Here is a 14,146-nt window from a genome sequence, read left to right on the forward strand (position 1 = left end):
GGCAGCACCACATCGCGGGCGGTTTTTTGATTGCGGGAGCCCCCCCGGTTTGGTTTTGAGGGTTGGGTTTTCCCCTCCACGCTCGGCATTTCGTGCAAAAAACCCCGTGGAGAGGAGCGGCGCGCTCCCGCCCGCGGCCGCTCACCTCTCCCCAGGAGCCCACCACCCAGGTGGTGCAGGGGTGCGTGTTGCAGGGCCGGGTGGTGTTGGGCCGTGACGCCTCCTCGCAGCGGCCCAGCTCCGGGCACGTCACCAGCCGCTCCTGCTCCCCGCCGCCACACGACTCCGAGCACTGCCGAGACACAAGGCGCCGAAAGGGGAAGAAGCCGGCGGCCCAGCGGAAAGGCAGCCACGCTCCGGGCGTTGGCGTCTTAAGGAAACACCCTACAAACACAGAAGCACCCGCAAAACCCGCTTCCCAGGCGGGGTGCCCGCTTTGCAGCTCCCCCTGCTATTAGCGGGGGGGTTTCCTTCTCGGTGCTGGGAGAGCCCCAGGAGGATCCAGCAGACCCACTGCAAGTACCTGCTTAAGTTTTGGAGGTGGGCGAAGAGGCAGGCTGAGCCCGCTGCCTCCCTGCCGGCAGCGAGCAGGGGGGCTCCAGCGACGCACGGCGCTGCAGGCAGCCCAGCGCCCCCCCGGCCAGTGCTTGCCCACTGCTGAGCACTTGCTCTGGGCCAGCGAACACCGAGCACTGGCCCAACGTGCTTCCAGGGAGAGGCAGGGAAGAGAACTGCGGGTGTGCAACACCCCGCCGCAGGCACGTACACCGCGGGTGCCCCCAGGGAAGAAGTCCCGTTGCGATGCTCGGGGGCCAAGCGCTGACCCCCCCCCGGCTCAGCCCCCTCCCCAGCAGCCCCTACCTCTCTCCAGGAGGACGTGTACCAGTCCAGGCACGGCGTGCTCTGGCAGGGGAGCTGCGCCGGTGGTTTGTAGAGGGCAGCCTGGCAGTGGAAGGGTCGTAAGAGCCTCTGGTCTCTGGTGTCGATGCAATGGACGTCCCGAACCTTCATCCCCCCGCCACAGCTCCTGGAGCACTGGGAAACAACATGAGCATCACGGCAGGGAAGGGCGGCAAGGGCCGGTGCCGGGGGAACCCCTCCGGCGAGGGGAGGTGCCTCCAGAGACACGCTCTGCCTTGGCATGGATCGAGTGGATATTCAACCTCTGTTCACCCCTTTCTCTAGTCCAAGCTAGAGGAAAGCCTGTGCCGCTCTGAATCTGTCGCTAGTGTCCCTCTGAAAGCAGCCGGTTTCCAGTTTTAATGGCAGAAAAGTCTTTACGCATTAGACAATGGATGACCCCGAGAAACAGTGGCCACCCAGAGCAACGGTGGGGTTGTTCCCCACCATTGAACCTACTGGATTCACCCGACCCAACAGCAAACACCCCCAGTAGCGCAGAGTGGCCAGAATGTTTTCCGGAGACTTTCAAACCACACTTCGTTTCGGTTTTGCCAATTCCTGGCTTTTTAACCAGTCCAAAACCAAGAAAAATGAAAAGATTATTGTGGGATGAAGCAGTGGAAACTCTGAGGCAAGGGCAAATCTTTACCCTCTGCCTTGGTGAGCCGTGGGGCAAGAGCCCACCCTGAGAGCAGGTACGGCTCCAGCCACAGGGCAGGCACCGCCTGCCTTCGTTTTTCTGTGGATTTTTCGGGACCCTCCCCACCGCCCCCACGCCCGTTTACCTTACTCCAGTTCCCCACGCGCCACGACGAACAGGGTCTCAGGGAACACCTCCGGGCAGGGACGGGTTTGTTGGCCGCGGCGCAGCCGTCGTCGCTGCCGGAGCTGCAGCGCACGGTCCTCCAGATCGCGCCCACGCCGCAGGTGGCCGAGCACTGCAACACACGAGGCGGACGCCTGCTGCCCTCCGATCCCGGCAGCCCCAGCGGGGCTGTCCCCTGATGTCCCCAATCTCCCCGATGCCCCGTGGCTGGCTCTGGCCAAGGATGGAGCCTGGTGGCCCAGCAGAAAGGTCCCCAGCGACTCAGCTCATCGCCTCCTCCGTGGGTGGAGGTGCCAGTAAAGCTGGGGCGTGCGGAGGCAGGGCTGTGGGACGACGGGGAGAGAGGAGCTTTCCCAGAGGCTGTGCCCAGCACTGCCTGGCAGGGGACCCAGCCCCCTGGAGAATCCCCATAGCGAGAGGCTCCTCTTGAACCAGTCCCACATCAGGCAGCCCTTGGTTTGGGGGAAGAAGGAGGATAACCCTTCCCCAGAACCCATTTCAGTGATTTCTGGTCTGGCTGGGATTGTCCTTTCTCTCCCTGTTCAGCTTTTGGCTCCCAGGAGGGCTCTCACACCGCGACCTGCAGCGACAGCCATCGCCCCGTGCCAGCGTCCCGGCCACGGCTGCCCGCAGCTCGGTGGGAAACGGGGCAGCACCAGGGATCTCTGCGGCTGGGGGTGCCTGGAGCTTTTTTGTTGCTAGGTCTCTCTTAATTAGCACCAATAACAGCTTCAGCCGTTTGACTGCTGTCTCATACAGCTGTTTCATGCCCTTCTTTCCCAAGTGCTGCCTGTCCCCTGCTCTTTCGGAGTTAAAAGCTCCACTAAGGATTTCTCTCCACCTGAGAGGCAGTGCCTTTACCTCCTCTTCTGGATCCACCCCTCTCTGCCTATACCGATCTGATTTATTTTGTAGGAGCCTTTCCATCCTAAAAGCCTTTGCAGGGCTTTCACAACACACCCGTGTGCCTCCAGGTCACAGCTCTGCCACCAGTCCCACCTCCGTGGCACAGCTCCCCCCAGCGCCCCGGCTCAAGCCACGGTCAATGCCCTTTTGTAAAACCCACATGGTGGGACTGTATTTTTGCTGATGTGAAGTATTGTCCTGACCATCACTGGGTCCTTTGTGTAGCCTCCTTAAAAGGCTCGCCCACCCCTCAGTCTCCCGTGCTCTGCGACACCAAAGCCTTGTTATTTTTGTGCTTTCTGATAAAAGCCCGTTACCCTGAACGGCAGCAGCCATTCGTCTGTCACTGCAAACGTGACAGACAGAGAGTGGCCCGGGGACAGCGAGGCAGCAAGGCGATAGCTGGTAACTGCTGATAATCCCCCACTCGCTGCATTCAGCACAGCCCCGTCCCTCCGGTCACCTGCAGCCTTGACGTGCCTTATGTCTGACATTTAAATTTCTGTCTTTTCGTGGTGTATTTTGAGATTCTCTCTCCTATACAACGGCAGGAGCTTGCTCCCGTGCCAGGGGGTCTTCGTGCCCCAGTGACCTCCCTGCAGAGCAGGGGGAACAACAGGGGAACCAGCCCTCCTGGAGCAGGGAGCTGTGCCAGGGCAGCGAGCGGGCTGATGGCAAATGTGCCGGGCTGGGCTGTGCCGGGCACTGCAGAGCCCAAGGACCCACCGCGGTGGCTGGGAGGGACTGGGACAGGATGGAGCGGGTGTGAGCAACACACGTTTCTTTGCACGCAAAGAGCAACGCCCCAGGGACCCGGCAGGAGAGGGACAGGTCTCTCACCTCCGTACCACCCACGTCACGCTTTTAACGAGACTCAACACGTACCTCGCTCCAGTTCCCGACCTCCCAGCTGGGCATCGCAGTGGCTGCCACGGTGGTTGATGGTGGAAGCAAAGCCGCCTCCTTCTCCGTCTCTTCCTTCTCCCAGAGTGGCAGGGGAGCGGGGGTGGGCTGGGATAATGCGTTCTCCCCATCGCCGAGAGCAAACGTCCCTGGGGTCGCCCACGGGGAGTGCTCCCCTGGCGCAGTGCTGCCGAGCGGGGCCCCGTGGGAGGTGTGGTGGGCACGGGGCGACGCCGGCTCTGGGTGGTGGGACACCCCCACGGTCCACCACGCTGGTGGAGACTCGGAAGGCGATGCCCCTGCTGGGTGCACAGGGGGGCTGTGAGCCGGGGCTGTGGGCACGGCTGGTGCCAGGGCGTCTTGCCGGGTGAGGCCGCTGGAGGTGAGCTGGGTGGCTGGCCCGGGCACGGCGGGGGACAAGGACACTGCTGCTGGAAAGGCTGTAGTGGCCACCGAGGGGGCTGAGGTCAGGGATTTGGGGGTGCGGAGCTCCGGCTGGTGCCCTGCCTGCCTCGTGGGGCGCCTGTCAGCACCCAGGGGATAGGGACTCGCAGCGGGATGGGTGCTGCCAGCATTCCGCCCCATCTCCCAGCCTGGTCCCTGTGGGGTGGGGAAGGAAAGGCCTGCCCTCTCTGTCCCACGGGATTGCTCGTCGGCATGCGTGCCTGCTGTCCCCTCCGGCGTTTCTGCCCACCCTTCCCGCTCCTTGGTCTTGGGGGCAGCACCGTTACCGTCACTGGTGACGACAAGACCCGTTTCCCTTGAGCTTTCACGGCCTCTCTCCACAGAGCCGGCCACGTCGTGCTCCTCAGCGCCGGCGTCACCCGGCCCCTCTGTGCTCGCACGCCCCTCACCGCGGCTCCCCGGCTCTCCCGGACTGCCGGACCTGTCTGTGCCCGCGCTGCCCCCGCCAGCGGGCAGCGGTGGGGAGCGATCGGCTGCGTAAGGAGCCCGGGGCGCGAGGCCATGGGCTGGAGCATCCTGCCCGGGACCGGTCCTCGTCGGCATGGCTCCACGGGGCTCATCCAGGGGCGGGTGGTCGTGGCTGTTTGCAGAGTCGTGGCTCGTGGTGCCCTGGGTGGGCAGGTGGTCCTCGGAGCGGGGCACACCCGTTGCATCCTCCTCCTTACCCATGAGGTCACGGATGGCATATTTGGGAGCAGCTGTCCCCGCATCCTCGGGGACCACGCTCAGGAGGTCATTCATGGCTAAACCCCCAGGCTCCGTCTCTCCTTCGCTCTGCACCGGAGCAAGAGCGTTTGCTTCACTGGTCACTAGATTGGCCTCAATTCCCCCTCCTCCTGGCTTGACCGTGTGCAGGACATCGGTGGGCATCCCGCGGGACCCCTCCACGTCGTTGGTGCTCAGCTCTGGCTTATGCCCCTCGCCTTTGGTCTCTTTCTCCATGAAGGGATAGTAAGACAGATCCTCATGGAAGTTGATAAAATTATAATCGTAGTAAAAATCATCAACAAAGACATTTCCCTTCTTGGTTGAGAAGTCCTCCTCAGTGATGACATTGACATCATTGGACTCTGGAATATTTGGAATTAAGGGGTTAAATTTAGCAATGTGGTTGCTGGGGATGTAATGGATTTCATTAAATATCTCTCTGCTGGAGGACCCACTGCCAGACCAGTCCGTGTTGGCATTGTCTAATCCCTCCTGGCACTGCGGCGAGGAGCAAATAGTTTCCGAGCTGGGTCTTTCTGCAGGGTCACAAGCTGCTCCAGTGCTGTTGCTGCAGTAAACTGGGCGCCTTTGTGTCCCGTTTCCACAGGTCGTGGAGCACTGGGAAAAGGAGAAAGACACAACCGTCGGGGACAGGAGATGACGGCGCAGGGTGCAGCAGGGGGAGCGGGGAAGGGGCTGGCAGCGGTGCTGCAGCAGTGCCCATGCCCCGTGCTGCTGCTCCCCCCCGAGATACCGAAGTGGGTGCTCGTCGATGCTTTGGGCACAGGGTGAAGGGGCTCCACGTCGCTCTGCCACACTCCCACCACCCACCTGGGTCCTGAGATGTCTCCTGTGCCAGCCCCACCAGTGGCACGGCATCCCCTGTACCAGCGGTCAGGAGCAGGGGGTACCGGTCACACCGGTAAGCAGTGTTATTACCAGCCAAATCTATCTCTGGGGCCGTCTCCCCGTTAGAGACCACCCCAGTGCAGGGCTGGTACTGCCGGGTACTTTGCTCGTGGTGATCCTTGACCTGCTCTCCAGCCAGAAGCAATTTTCCCAGGAGATGGACATTGTGAAGGGCACTGGGTGAGATGATCTAATAGGTCTTTTCTACGACCTATCGCCATGAATTACATCTCTTCTTCTAGAAGAGAATTTTTTGAAGCAGAGGATAATAACATGGGTGTTGCCCTAGTAGGGAAAAAGCAAGGGTCAATAAGCAGCTTTGTTGAGGACACTCCCTCCTCCACCACAATGGTCTCTTTGAAATCATTCAGTATAAAAGAAACCCACAAGCTGGAAAGGAGGACGGCAAAATTTTCTGCTGGATAAGTAAATCATAGCGCTGCTAACATCCCGTGTGGGCTGCACAAGCCACGGGCCGCGCACTGTGGTGACAGATGCACTGAGCATCAGTCACGTACAAAGTGCCTTACACGACCCAGCCGAGGAGAACAAACGGTCAACGAGGCAAACGAACCCCACTGACGGGATTTCTGCTGAGGTTTTGCTGCTCTTTGGATGCAAAGGGATGGGCTGAGGTGAGGGTTTGATGCGCAGCCACCAGCATGTGGCGGACAGGCAGAGCTGCCGGGCTGGGCTGGCCGGGAGACGTGCTCCCCAGACACGATCTGTTCCCGTATTTTGGGCCTTTCTCGTCTTTGCTCAGCCCTGCAAGGGCCAGGTGCCTGGTTGGGACCTGCCCCGCTCCCCGTGCCGGTGCTGGTGGGACAGCAGGGGCTGGCTGGAGGAGATGCTGGCCCAGCATCCAGGACCCTGTGCCGTGCTATGCCGTGCCGTCCACGGCCTCCCCAGCTCCGCGTCCCCTGGGCAATGCCGGGTAGGACCAGAAGCGACCCTGAGGACTGTGCCTGGCAGGAGGGATGGTCCACAACACCGCATGGCCACTGCCAGCGTTGCTGAAATAAAGCGTTACCAGACATTAACATCTGCAGGAGGGGGCAGGCAAGCTGCTTCGCCCCCCTGGGACAGCAAACCAGGGAAAACAGAGGTCAACTCCCGCAGCATGTGCCTGAAGCTAAAATTTCTCAGCAAATGCTTCCAGCTCCATCCAAGAGATAAATTCCAGGTATGGCAGCTCCTGCAGGAGGAAGGAGGGGGCTTATTTGCCAAGGCTGGGTTATCAGGAAAGCCCCCGGGGCACAGATAAGGAAGGACGGCTGTTAGGAGCCTCACGCAGGGACACCCAGAGCTCGCAGGAGGGCTCAGCACCAAGCACACGGCTGCGGGAGGCGTCACGGCAGGCTCCACGGTGGGACGGGCTCCTGCCAGGAGCCAGACACTCCCGTTGGTGTATTAATGGAGAGCAGGTGATACCTCTGACCACCGGTAACTTCTCTGGAAAGTTCATAAAGCTGGATATACATTGCTTTAGGGCCCTTCTGAAGAACTAAGTCTCAGGTTTAAGTACTTGGTGGGGCTACCCAAATTGCAAATACCCCCTTTGGCTTCGTGGGCCACCTGGGTGCTGCCAGTGCCTGGCAGGGGTACGTGCTGCCTTGCCCGGGGGTCTGCAAGGACAAAAAAAAGCAACAAGCCCCTATTATTCTCGCTGGACAGAAGGACCACCTTTCTGGGAAGCTTCCAAGCCCCTCAAATTTCTCTACTTACTGGCAGTGGTGGAAATGGGGAAGAAAGAAAGCTCTTGCTTTAAATGAAAGGAGGACAGAAAAATTACAGACATCTCAAAATCTCGAGCACATTTTTCCTGGGCTCACAGATCTGCCGATGTCAACACCACAAAGGACAACTGTGACGGCGTGGGCTGGCTCCGTGCACAGACCCGCGGGCAATTCATGATTTTCCCTTTAAACTGTCGTGGCCGTTGTTTCTCAGCCCTGCAATTGTGGCTTTTGTGGGCCCCTAGAAAAATATTTCTAAATAGCTCTCATTTAGCCTTCAATTTTTCTGTTCACATTTTTTTTCCATTTGTTTCTTAGCAACAAGCTCAGTTCCCAGGCTCTCTCATTTCTCTCCCGATATTTGTCTTCACGCTGAACACTTTTTGAAACCACTGCTTAAATTAGGAGTTATAACTTTCTGGTTAAACCCCTCAACCTGCGGTTAAGCCGATCCACAGAAATACAAAAATAAATAAAGGCTTCACAGGGCGTCCACAAACCGTGGTGTTTTATACATGGGGGTTTTTTTGGTCTTTCCCTCTCTTTTTAAAGAAATTGTTGAAAAATTCACGATGCCCCCCCCATTCCCTGGGGGCATCGCTGCGGGGGTCTCGCTCTCTGCCCACCCCTGCAGCAGAGACGGGGCAGCTTCGCCCCAGCACCAGGTCACGCTGCGGGGGAGCAGATGCCCACTGGCCGGCGCACACACGCCTGGTGCACCCAGACCCCGGCTCACCCCCAACACCTTGCTCCAGCAGGCAAGAATTCTCTCTGAGGCTTCTGCTGAAACACAGGGGAAGGCTTGTGGTGCTGGAAAACACACCGGAGGGTTGAAAGCCTCTTGTTTCTGCCCTCCTTGCATCAAGCATGGAGCACGGCCAGCCCCCTGACTGAGGGAGCAGCAAGGCTCAGAGAAGATGCGGCAGAGTCACACAGCCCGGTGCTCCTTCCTCACTCCGAGACCTCCCCGTGGAATGAAATCCCTGTCCGTGTGAGCTGGTGTTACAGCGGGAGCCCGTGGAAACACCCCCCTGGGTTTCCCCTGTAGGCAGGAGCACACCCATCGCCCTCGGGCAGGCTGAGGATGTCCAGGGGGCACTTTGTCCCCAGCTTTGCAAGACACCGGGACGCTCACCCGACGCTCCTTCTCACCTCGGACCAGTTGCCCACGGCCCACTGGGAGGGACAGGGGACCTCTCGGTGACAAGGAGCGGTGGCGTCCGGCTTGGAGAGGTGCTGGCAGTCTGCTTGCTGCAAGGCCCTCTGCTCGTCCAGCCCCACGCTCTGGATGCAGAGCACCGTCCTCTTCATCAGCCCCGAGGGGCCGCAGGTGGCCGAGCATTTCTGCCACTCGCCGACCCACCACCTGGGGAATCGGGAAAGGGGAAACGTCTCAGCCGGAGCGAGCGGCCACGAGCCGGGCTCCACCCCGTGCCCCGCCACGCCGAGCACCGCAGGGCGGTGGGCTTTAGCCACCGCCAACCCAGAGGCGCTTGGGGCCGGGAGATGTACCCCAGACACACGTGGGCTTCAGCAGCCTACAACCACCAGCGGGGCCCAGGGTCGTGGGGGAATTAGGATCCCAACCACGGCTTCTGTTTCAGCCTGGACCAAGGCTCAGGGATGGATTAGTCCCTGCGCTGTGTGGGGGATGGCTATTTGCAGAGAGGGGCTCCCAGCCCTGCCAGGATGGCGCCTCCCCATGCAGCTCGTGGTCGGCAATCGGGCACCCAAAGGGATTTGCTCCCATGGACCAACCCGGGATGTGGGATCCGTTCTCAAGCGCGAGGGAGAGGAGAGGTGCAAACCCAGGGGTGCAAATAGCTGCACGTGTCCTGGTGCAACCCGGGCACGGCAGCAGCTGAGGTCACCCCAGCCCTGGTCACCCCCTCAGGGCAGTTCGGAGACTAAAGGTTTGCTGAGAAGGGGCGAGGGGCAAGCCAGCGGACCTGGCCGGGCAGGGCTCCTCGCTGCACGTCCTCTGCTGGTCGTCGGGGCGGGTGAGCGCGTCGCAGTACCGCTCCTCCACGATGCCGGCCAGCTTCTCCACGCAGTGCACGATCTGCCGCTGCACCCCTGCGGACACAGGCAAGGGCTTGCCTCGAGACGAAAACCGAACCGAACCACCGAGCAGTGAGAGGGGGCCCTAAGGTCACCCTGAGCCACCAAAAACACGGGAAAGAAAATGAAACCACCACTGAAACTGAAAGTCAAGAGACCTCTTCTGCTGTACCTGGGTGGCAAAGGCAGAGCTGGACACCTGGCCTCAATCCCCCGTGTGTGCGATGGGACCTATGGAGCTCAACGGGGCCGGAAAACAACGTGGCTGCAAAGCAGGGACGCCTGGGATGGGGTGGATGGATGGACAGATATGAGCAACACCAGTCCAGCCAGGACACGGGCTCCCAGGCACTACAAGCAGCAAACCGCAACCAAAGTCCCTCACTGGGGCTGGTGGGACACGACGTCTGTCTGTCCAGCACAAGGCAAACCTCGGCTCCTGCCCCGACACTGAGCCCAGGGCTGCTCAGGCAGAAAGCTAAAAACACATCGCAGAAAGCGTTGGCAAACCTTGTACCCCCTTAGAGGAAAACTGCTGGATTACACCCGCTCTTCCAGGGCTTAGGGATGTCAGGAGATGCCTACGGAATGGCAAGAGTTTCCACAGAAGGGAAGGGGAGGACAGCCACGTCCAAAACCATTGGCAAGCTGGTTTTAAACAAAAGCACGAGCCCTCAGCTCCCATCCTCCTCATCCCCCCACGCTGCAGCACAGAGCCTTACAGGTGCCCGTGCAAACCCCCAGCAAAGAGCTTGCAGCGTAAATGGACGTAAAAAGCACCCCCCCACCCCGCCTCCAACCCTCCTGCTCCAAGCAGGGATCCACACCTGTCTCCCAGGGACAGGCAGGAAACATCTCCTGGCACGCTGCACTACCTAAAAACGATGAACGTCCTTGAATTCCCTTTTTCTCAGCGGCAGCCACTCTCGAGGGAGGGCTCGCTGGTCCCAGCCTCCCCCCTCGCAGCCTGCCCAGACCATCCCCCTCCATCAGCCACCCCAAAACCTGCCCAGGGCCACCCAGCTGGTGACATAGTGGGGCGGGAGGGGGAAGCAAGCGTCCAACACCACGGGGCAACATGGGATCCCGGAGCTCTGCCTGCACCGGGCACCCTCCCATGTGCTCTCCATAAAACCCTGGAAACGATTCCCCCGGAGAGGCCCAGCCAGGCGGGAGAGCAGCGCTTCAACACCCCCTGGGTTTCTCTAAAGCTCCTTTGTCTCCATCACCCTGACGCCGAGGAACACCGGGCGCAGTAACAGGACACCGAGCAAGGAGCAAAGCGCTGATAAAGGGTGGGGGCCGGCGGGCGAGCGCGGCAGGGGCACCGGAGAGCGGTGACCTCAGCAGGTGTCACTTCTTTTTCCCCCCCAAGAGCTCCTGAAACCAAAGACCCAGGAATTTCTACGGCATCTCCGCGGTACTGGGGATGCTCTGCCTGCTCCGCTCCTCCACCGTGGGCGGCGGAGCCCCGGGGTCCCGCGGGAGCTGGACTCACCGGTCCCACACGTGGCGGTGCACGTGGTCCAGGAGCCGAAGCGCCAGAGGAACTCCGCCTGCTCGATCTCGTTCTCGCTGTCGGCCGGGCGCTGGATGGTGTACTGGTACCGCACGCCAGGGTTGGTCTCCTGGAACAGCAGCTGTGGGGAGACAACGGGCGGTGAGGGAGGCGGCTAGTGCGGAGCAGTCAGGGCTGCCCACTGCACCCAGGGGCTTTTCAGGAGATAACCACCTGCCTAGCACGGCCGTAAAGACATCATTCCACCTCCAGCTCCGTACCCAGGCTGCAGCTGTCCCCTTGCACGGTTGGCAGGGGACAGCGATAGCTCCAGCAGCTGTACCCCAGCAGCAGCACACGACTGTTTTGGAAGAGGGGTCAGCAAATGGCCAAAGGGGTGCAGGAGCCGAGGAGCTGCCCCAGCTGCCCCTGCTCCGAGTGCTGGGCTTGTGGAAATTTCAGGTAGTAACAAAAAATAACAGTGGAAAGCATTGAGAACCACCAGGGCTTCAGTTTTATGTTTCCCCTGATGAAGAGCCTGAAAGGATCCCCCTGTTACTCCCATCCTGTCCCACTGCCAGACGCAGCCCTGTCCAAGAACCTTCCCAAGTTTCAGCACGGTGAAGGGCTCAGGACGGCCAGACAGCCCCGTCCCCCTCCCCGCAATCAGAGCTGGGGCAGGAGGTTTCGCACGTGCCAGCCCAGCCCCAGGTTCTGCAGCACACGGGGCAGGCAGGAACGACCCTCCTGCCGGTCGGGAGCAAGGTCTGCCTCCCTCCCTCCCTCGTCCCGAACGCTCAGCGAGGGATGTTACGGCTGGAGGGAGGCTCTGACTGCTCCCAGCCCCATCTGCCAGACCGACGGTGGTGGCTGGCCCGGACAGACGGATGCTCAGGTGAACATCAGTCGCAGTGACCTGTCCTTTGGGATGGTGGCAGAAGGAAGGGAAGGGGACAGCACCAGGAGTCCAGCCCCGCAAAGGAGGAATCAAATCCCCTCGCCTCTGCATGGCCCAGAGAGCTGCAACCGCTCCAGCGACTGCCTGGGGAAGCACCGCAGCACACCTCGGCTCAAGATGCCGGCTACCCGTGCCGGTTCCTGTTGGCACCTCCAACCCGCCACCAACGTGCCCCGGGTGGCACCGGGAGAGTGGCTCCACTGCGCTGGGGCCGCAGCCTGCCGTGCCCTGAGCCCCGCGGCTGAGGGTGCACCCACCCCGGTGTGACACCCCACTCGTGCGGTGGACGGAGGGGCTGCGGCAAACGGGAGGGAGCTGCCGGCAGCAAACGCCAGCGATGGCTGGTGGTGACGCGCGCCTGGAGGAATTTCCTTAATTTCTCCCCGCTTGAAACGGGCTCCTGCTGCTCTCAACGCGCACGAAGCGGCTCCCGCGGTTGACACAAATCCTGCCCAAAGCACCTCCCGCACCAGCGCTCGGCAAAGGCTGGGAGTTCAGCCTTGTTTTTCTTAGCCTAAGTGCTCCCATTATTGCCAAAGCTTTGTTGTTCTTGGAGCTTTGGTGGGAGCGAGGGCGTCTTTCCAAAACCCCTTCATGACTATTGAAACATTTTTGTCAAAAGGTTTTAAATTAGGTTACAAATCCCAGAAAATGATTTGTGGGTGCCGAGCACGCCAGCGTTCCCATGAATAGCAGCACTTGGCGGCAGACGAGCCCAGGATCCCGCTGGCGTTTCATCCTGAGCCTCTGCTGAAAGAAACGCAGAAGGCGACGGCTTTGGCCGCTCGGCGTGGCCGGGCTCCAGGGTGAGCCTCTGCAAAGAGGCTGATGCTCGGGAAGAGTGTTGAGCCACAACTGCCGGGGCCAGGGGGCAATTCCATCCCGTTGGCCTCAGCTTTGCATTAACCAGCAGATCCCCCGCTCCTGACCATCTCGGCGGCCGTTCCCAGCGGCAGGAATTGCAGAGCCGGGCACGGCAGCGGCAGCTCCCAGCTCCCGAGAGAGCCGTCCGGCAGGGACAGCCCTGAGCGCCCCACACCACGCTGCCGTTCCACCGCCCTCCCCGCCGACAGCTACAACCCCCCGCGCAGCTCAGTGAAACAGAAAGCCATGCTGAAAAGTAATCCCCCAAGCAACTCTTTTCCATGGAAACAAGGCGAAAATTAATAGAGTGGGGTTGGTTTGCGAAATAAGGCCATTTCCAGACAAGCCCCAGAGCTGCAGCTGCCGCAGCGGAGGAGGGGATTAGCGAAGGTCAAGTTGGGCTCCTATGAAAAGTGATTGCAGGATGGGAGAGCTCGAGAAGGGGCTTGCTGGGGAGCAGGGGCAGCGGCCGGGGGCTCGGAGCAGGACCAGTCCCTGGGCATTGGGGAAGCAACTTGTGCTCCCATTGCTGGGGCAAAGACCAAGACTCTCCTGCCGACCCAGAGGTGAAAGGACCATTAGGGTGAGCAGGTCGTGTAGAAATAACTAACCCCCAAGTTCATGATCTGCTAAGTCTGCTCCCCCACGCTCTGCTCGGCACAAAGGCTGGAGGCAACGCCTGGCGGGAGCAGGGTTTGGGCAGATGCTCCTGTCTGCACCTCTGCCATCCTGGAAACACACTGCTGCAAGGCAATTTTTTTTTAAAAGGGTTTTGTTTTGGGTGTTTTTGGGGGTTTTGTTTTTGGTTTTTGGACTATGTGGTTAATTGTAACCTCTCCTGCCCAGACCCGGGCAGGCAGAGTGGTCCTGGGTGCCCTCCCCTGCCCTGGGAGCTGTGACTGACACCAGGCAGCATCGCTCCCTGATGGGGCTCACCTCCTCAAAGCCTCAGGGGTCTGATGAATGATAATGACATATTCTGGGGAGGGAAGTAGCTTTATGGAAATTCCCACATGCAAAACCAGTAAAACTTGAAATTCCTAGTTGTTTCAGAGGATTTCAAATATTCCTTTTGGACCTTTACCATCTGCTTCAAATGCTTTTGCGAGGACGCGGAGTCTGATCTGCAGCACCCTGGGTGGCATCACCTGGGTCTGGACCACAGAGCAGGACCCCACGGGCTGAGCTCCTCGCCACGGTGCTAGCGGGAACGTGGCCCTGCCGAGGGGTGCCGGTGGGCCACCCTCTGCCACCACCACGGCTCCCAGATCCCACTGCCTCCGCCAGCTGCTCCAGCCCTGCCAGGAGCACCGTGGGCTCTTCCTTGGCTCTTGATAAGATATGGGAAAGGCCTCAGGAAAGGGGCTCTTTCTCCTCACGCTCTCCCTGCTGTGTAAATATTTTGAGGA

The 14,146-nt window shown here is 60.4% G+C and overlaps 1 protein-coding gene across 1 annotated transcript in view; it reads right to left on the reverse strand.

The window, feature by feature from the left end:
- Positions 1-14,146, reverse strand: part of ADAMTS7 (ADAM metallopeptidase with thrombospondin type 1 motif 7) — a 47,763-nt gene that overhangs the window by 10,319 nt on the left and 23,298 nt on the right. Inside the window, exons 16-22 of the mRNA XM_086471587.1 lie at positions 10,916-11,057; positions 9,306-9,432; positions 8,509-8,722; positions 3,521-5,329; positions 1,689-1,841; positions 862-1,035; positions 146-292 (exon numbers count right to left, since the gene is read on the reverse strand). Coding sequence (XP_086327713.1) covers positions 146-292; positions 862-1,035; positions 1,689-1,841; positions 3,521-5,329; positions 8,509-8,722; positions 9,306-9,432; positions 10,916-11,057 — 2,766 coding nt within the window. The remainder of the gene's footprint in view (positions 1-145; positions 293-861; positions 1,036-1,688; positions 1,842-3,520; positions 5,330-8,508; positions 8,723-9,305; positions 9,433-10,915; positions 11,058-14,146) is intronic.

The sequence above is a fragment of the Leptosomus discolor genome, chromosome 11 (genome assembly GCF_034619465.1).
Source record: "Leptosomus discolor isolate bLepDis1 chromosome 11, bLepDis1.hap2, whole genome shotgun sequence".
Classification (NCBI taxonomy): Eukaryota; Metazoa; Chordata; class Aves; order Leptosomiformes; family Leptosomidae; genus Leptosomus; species Leptosomus discolor.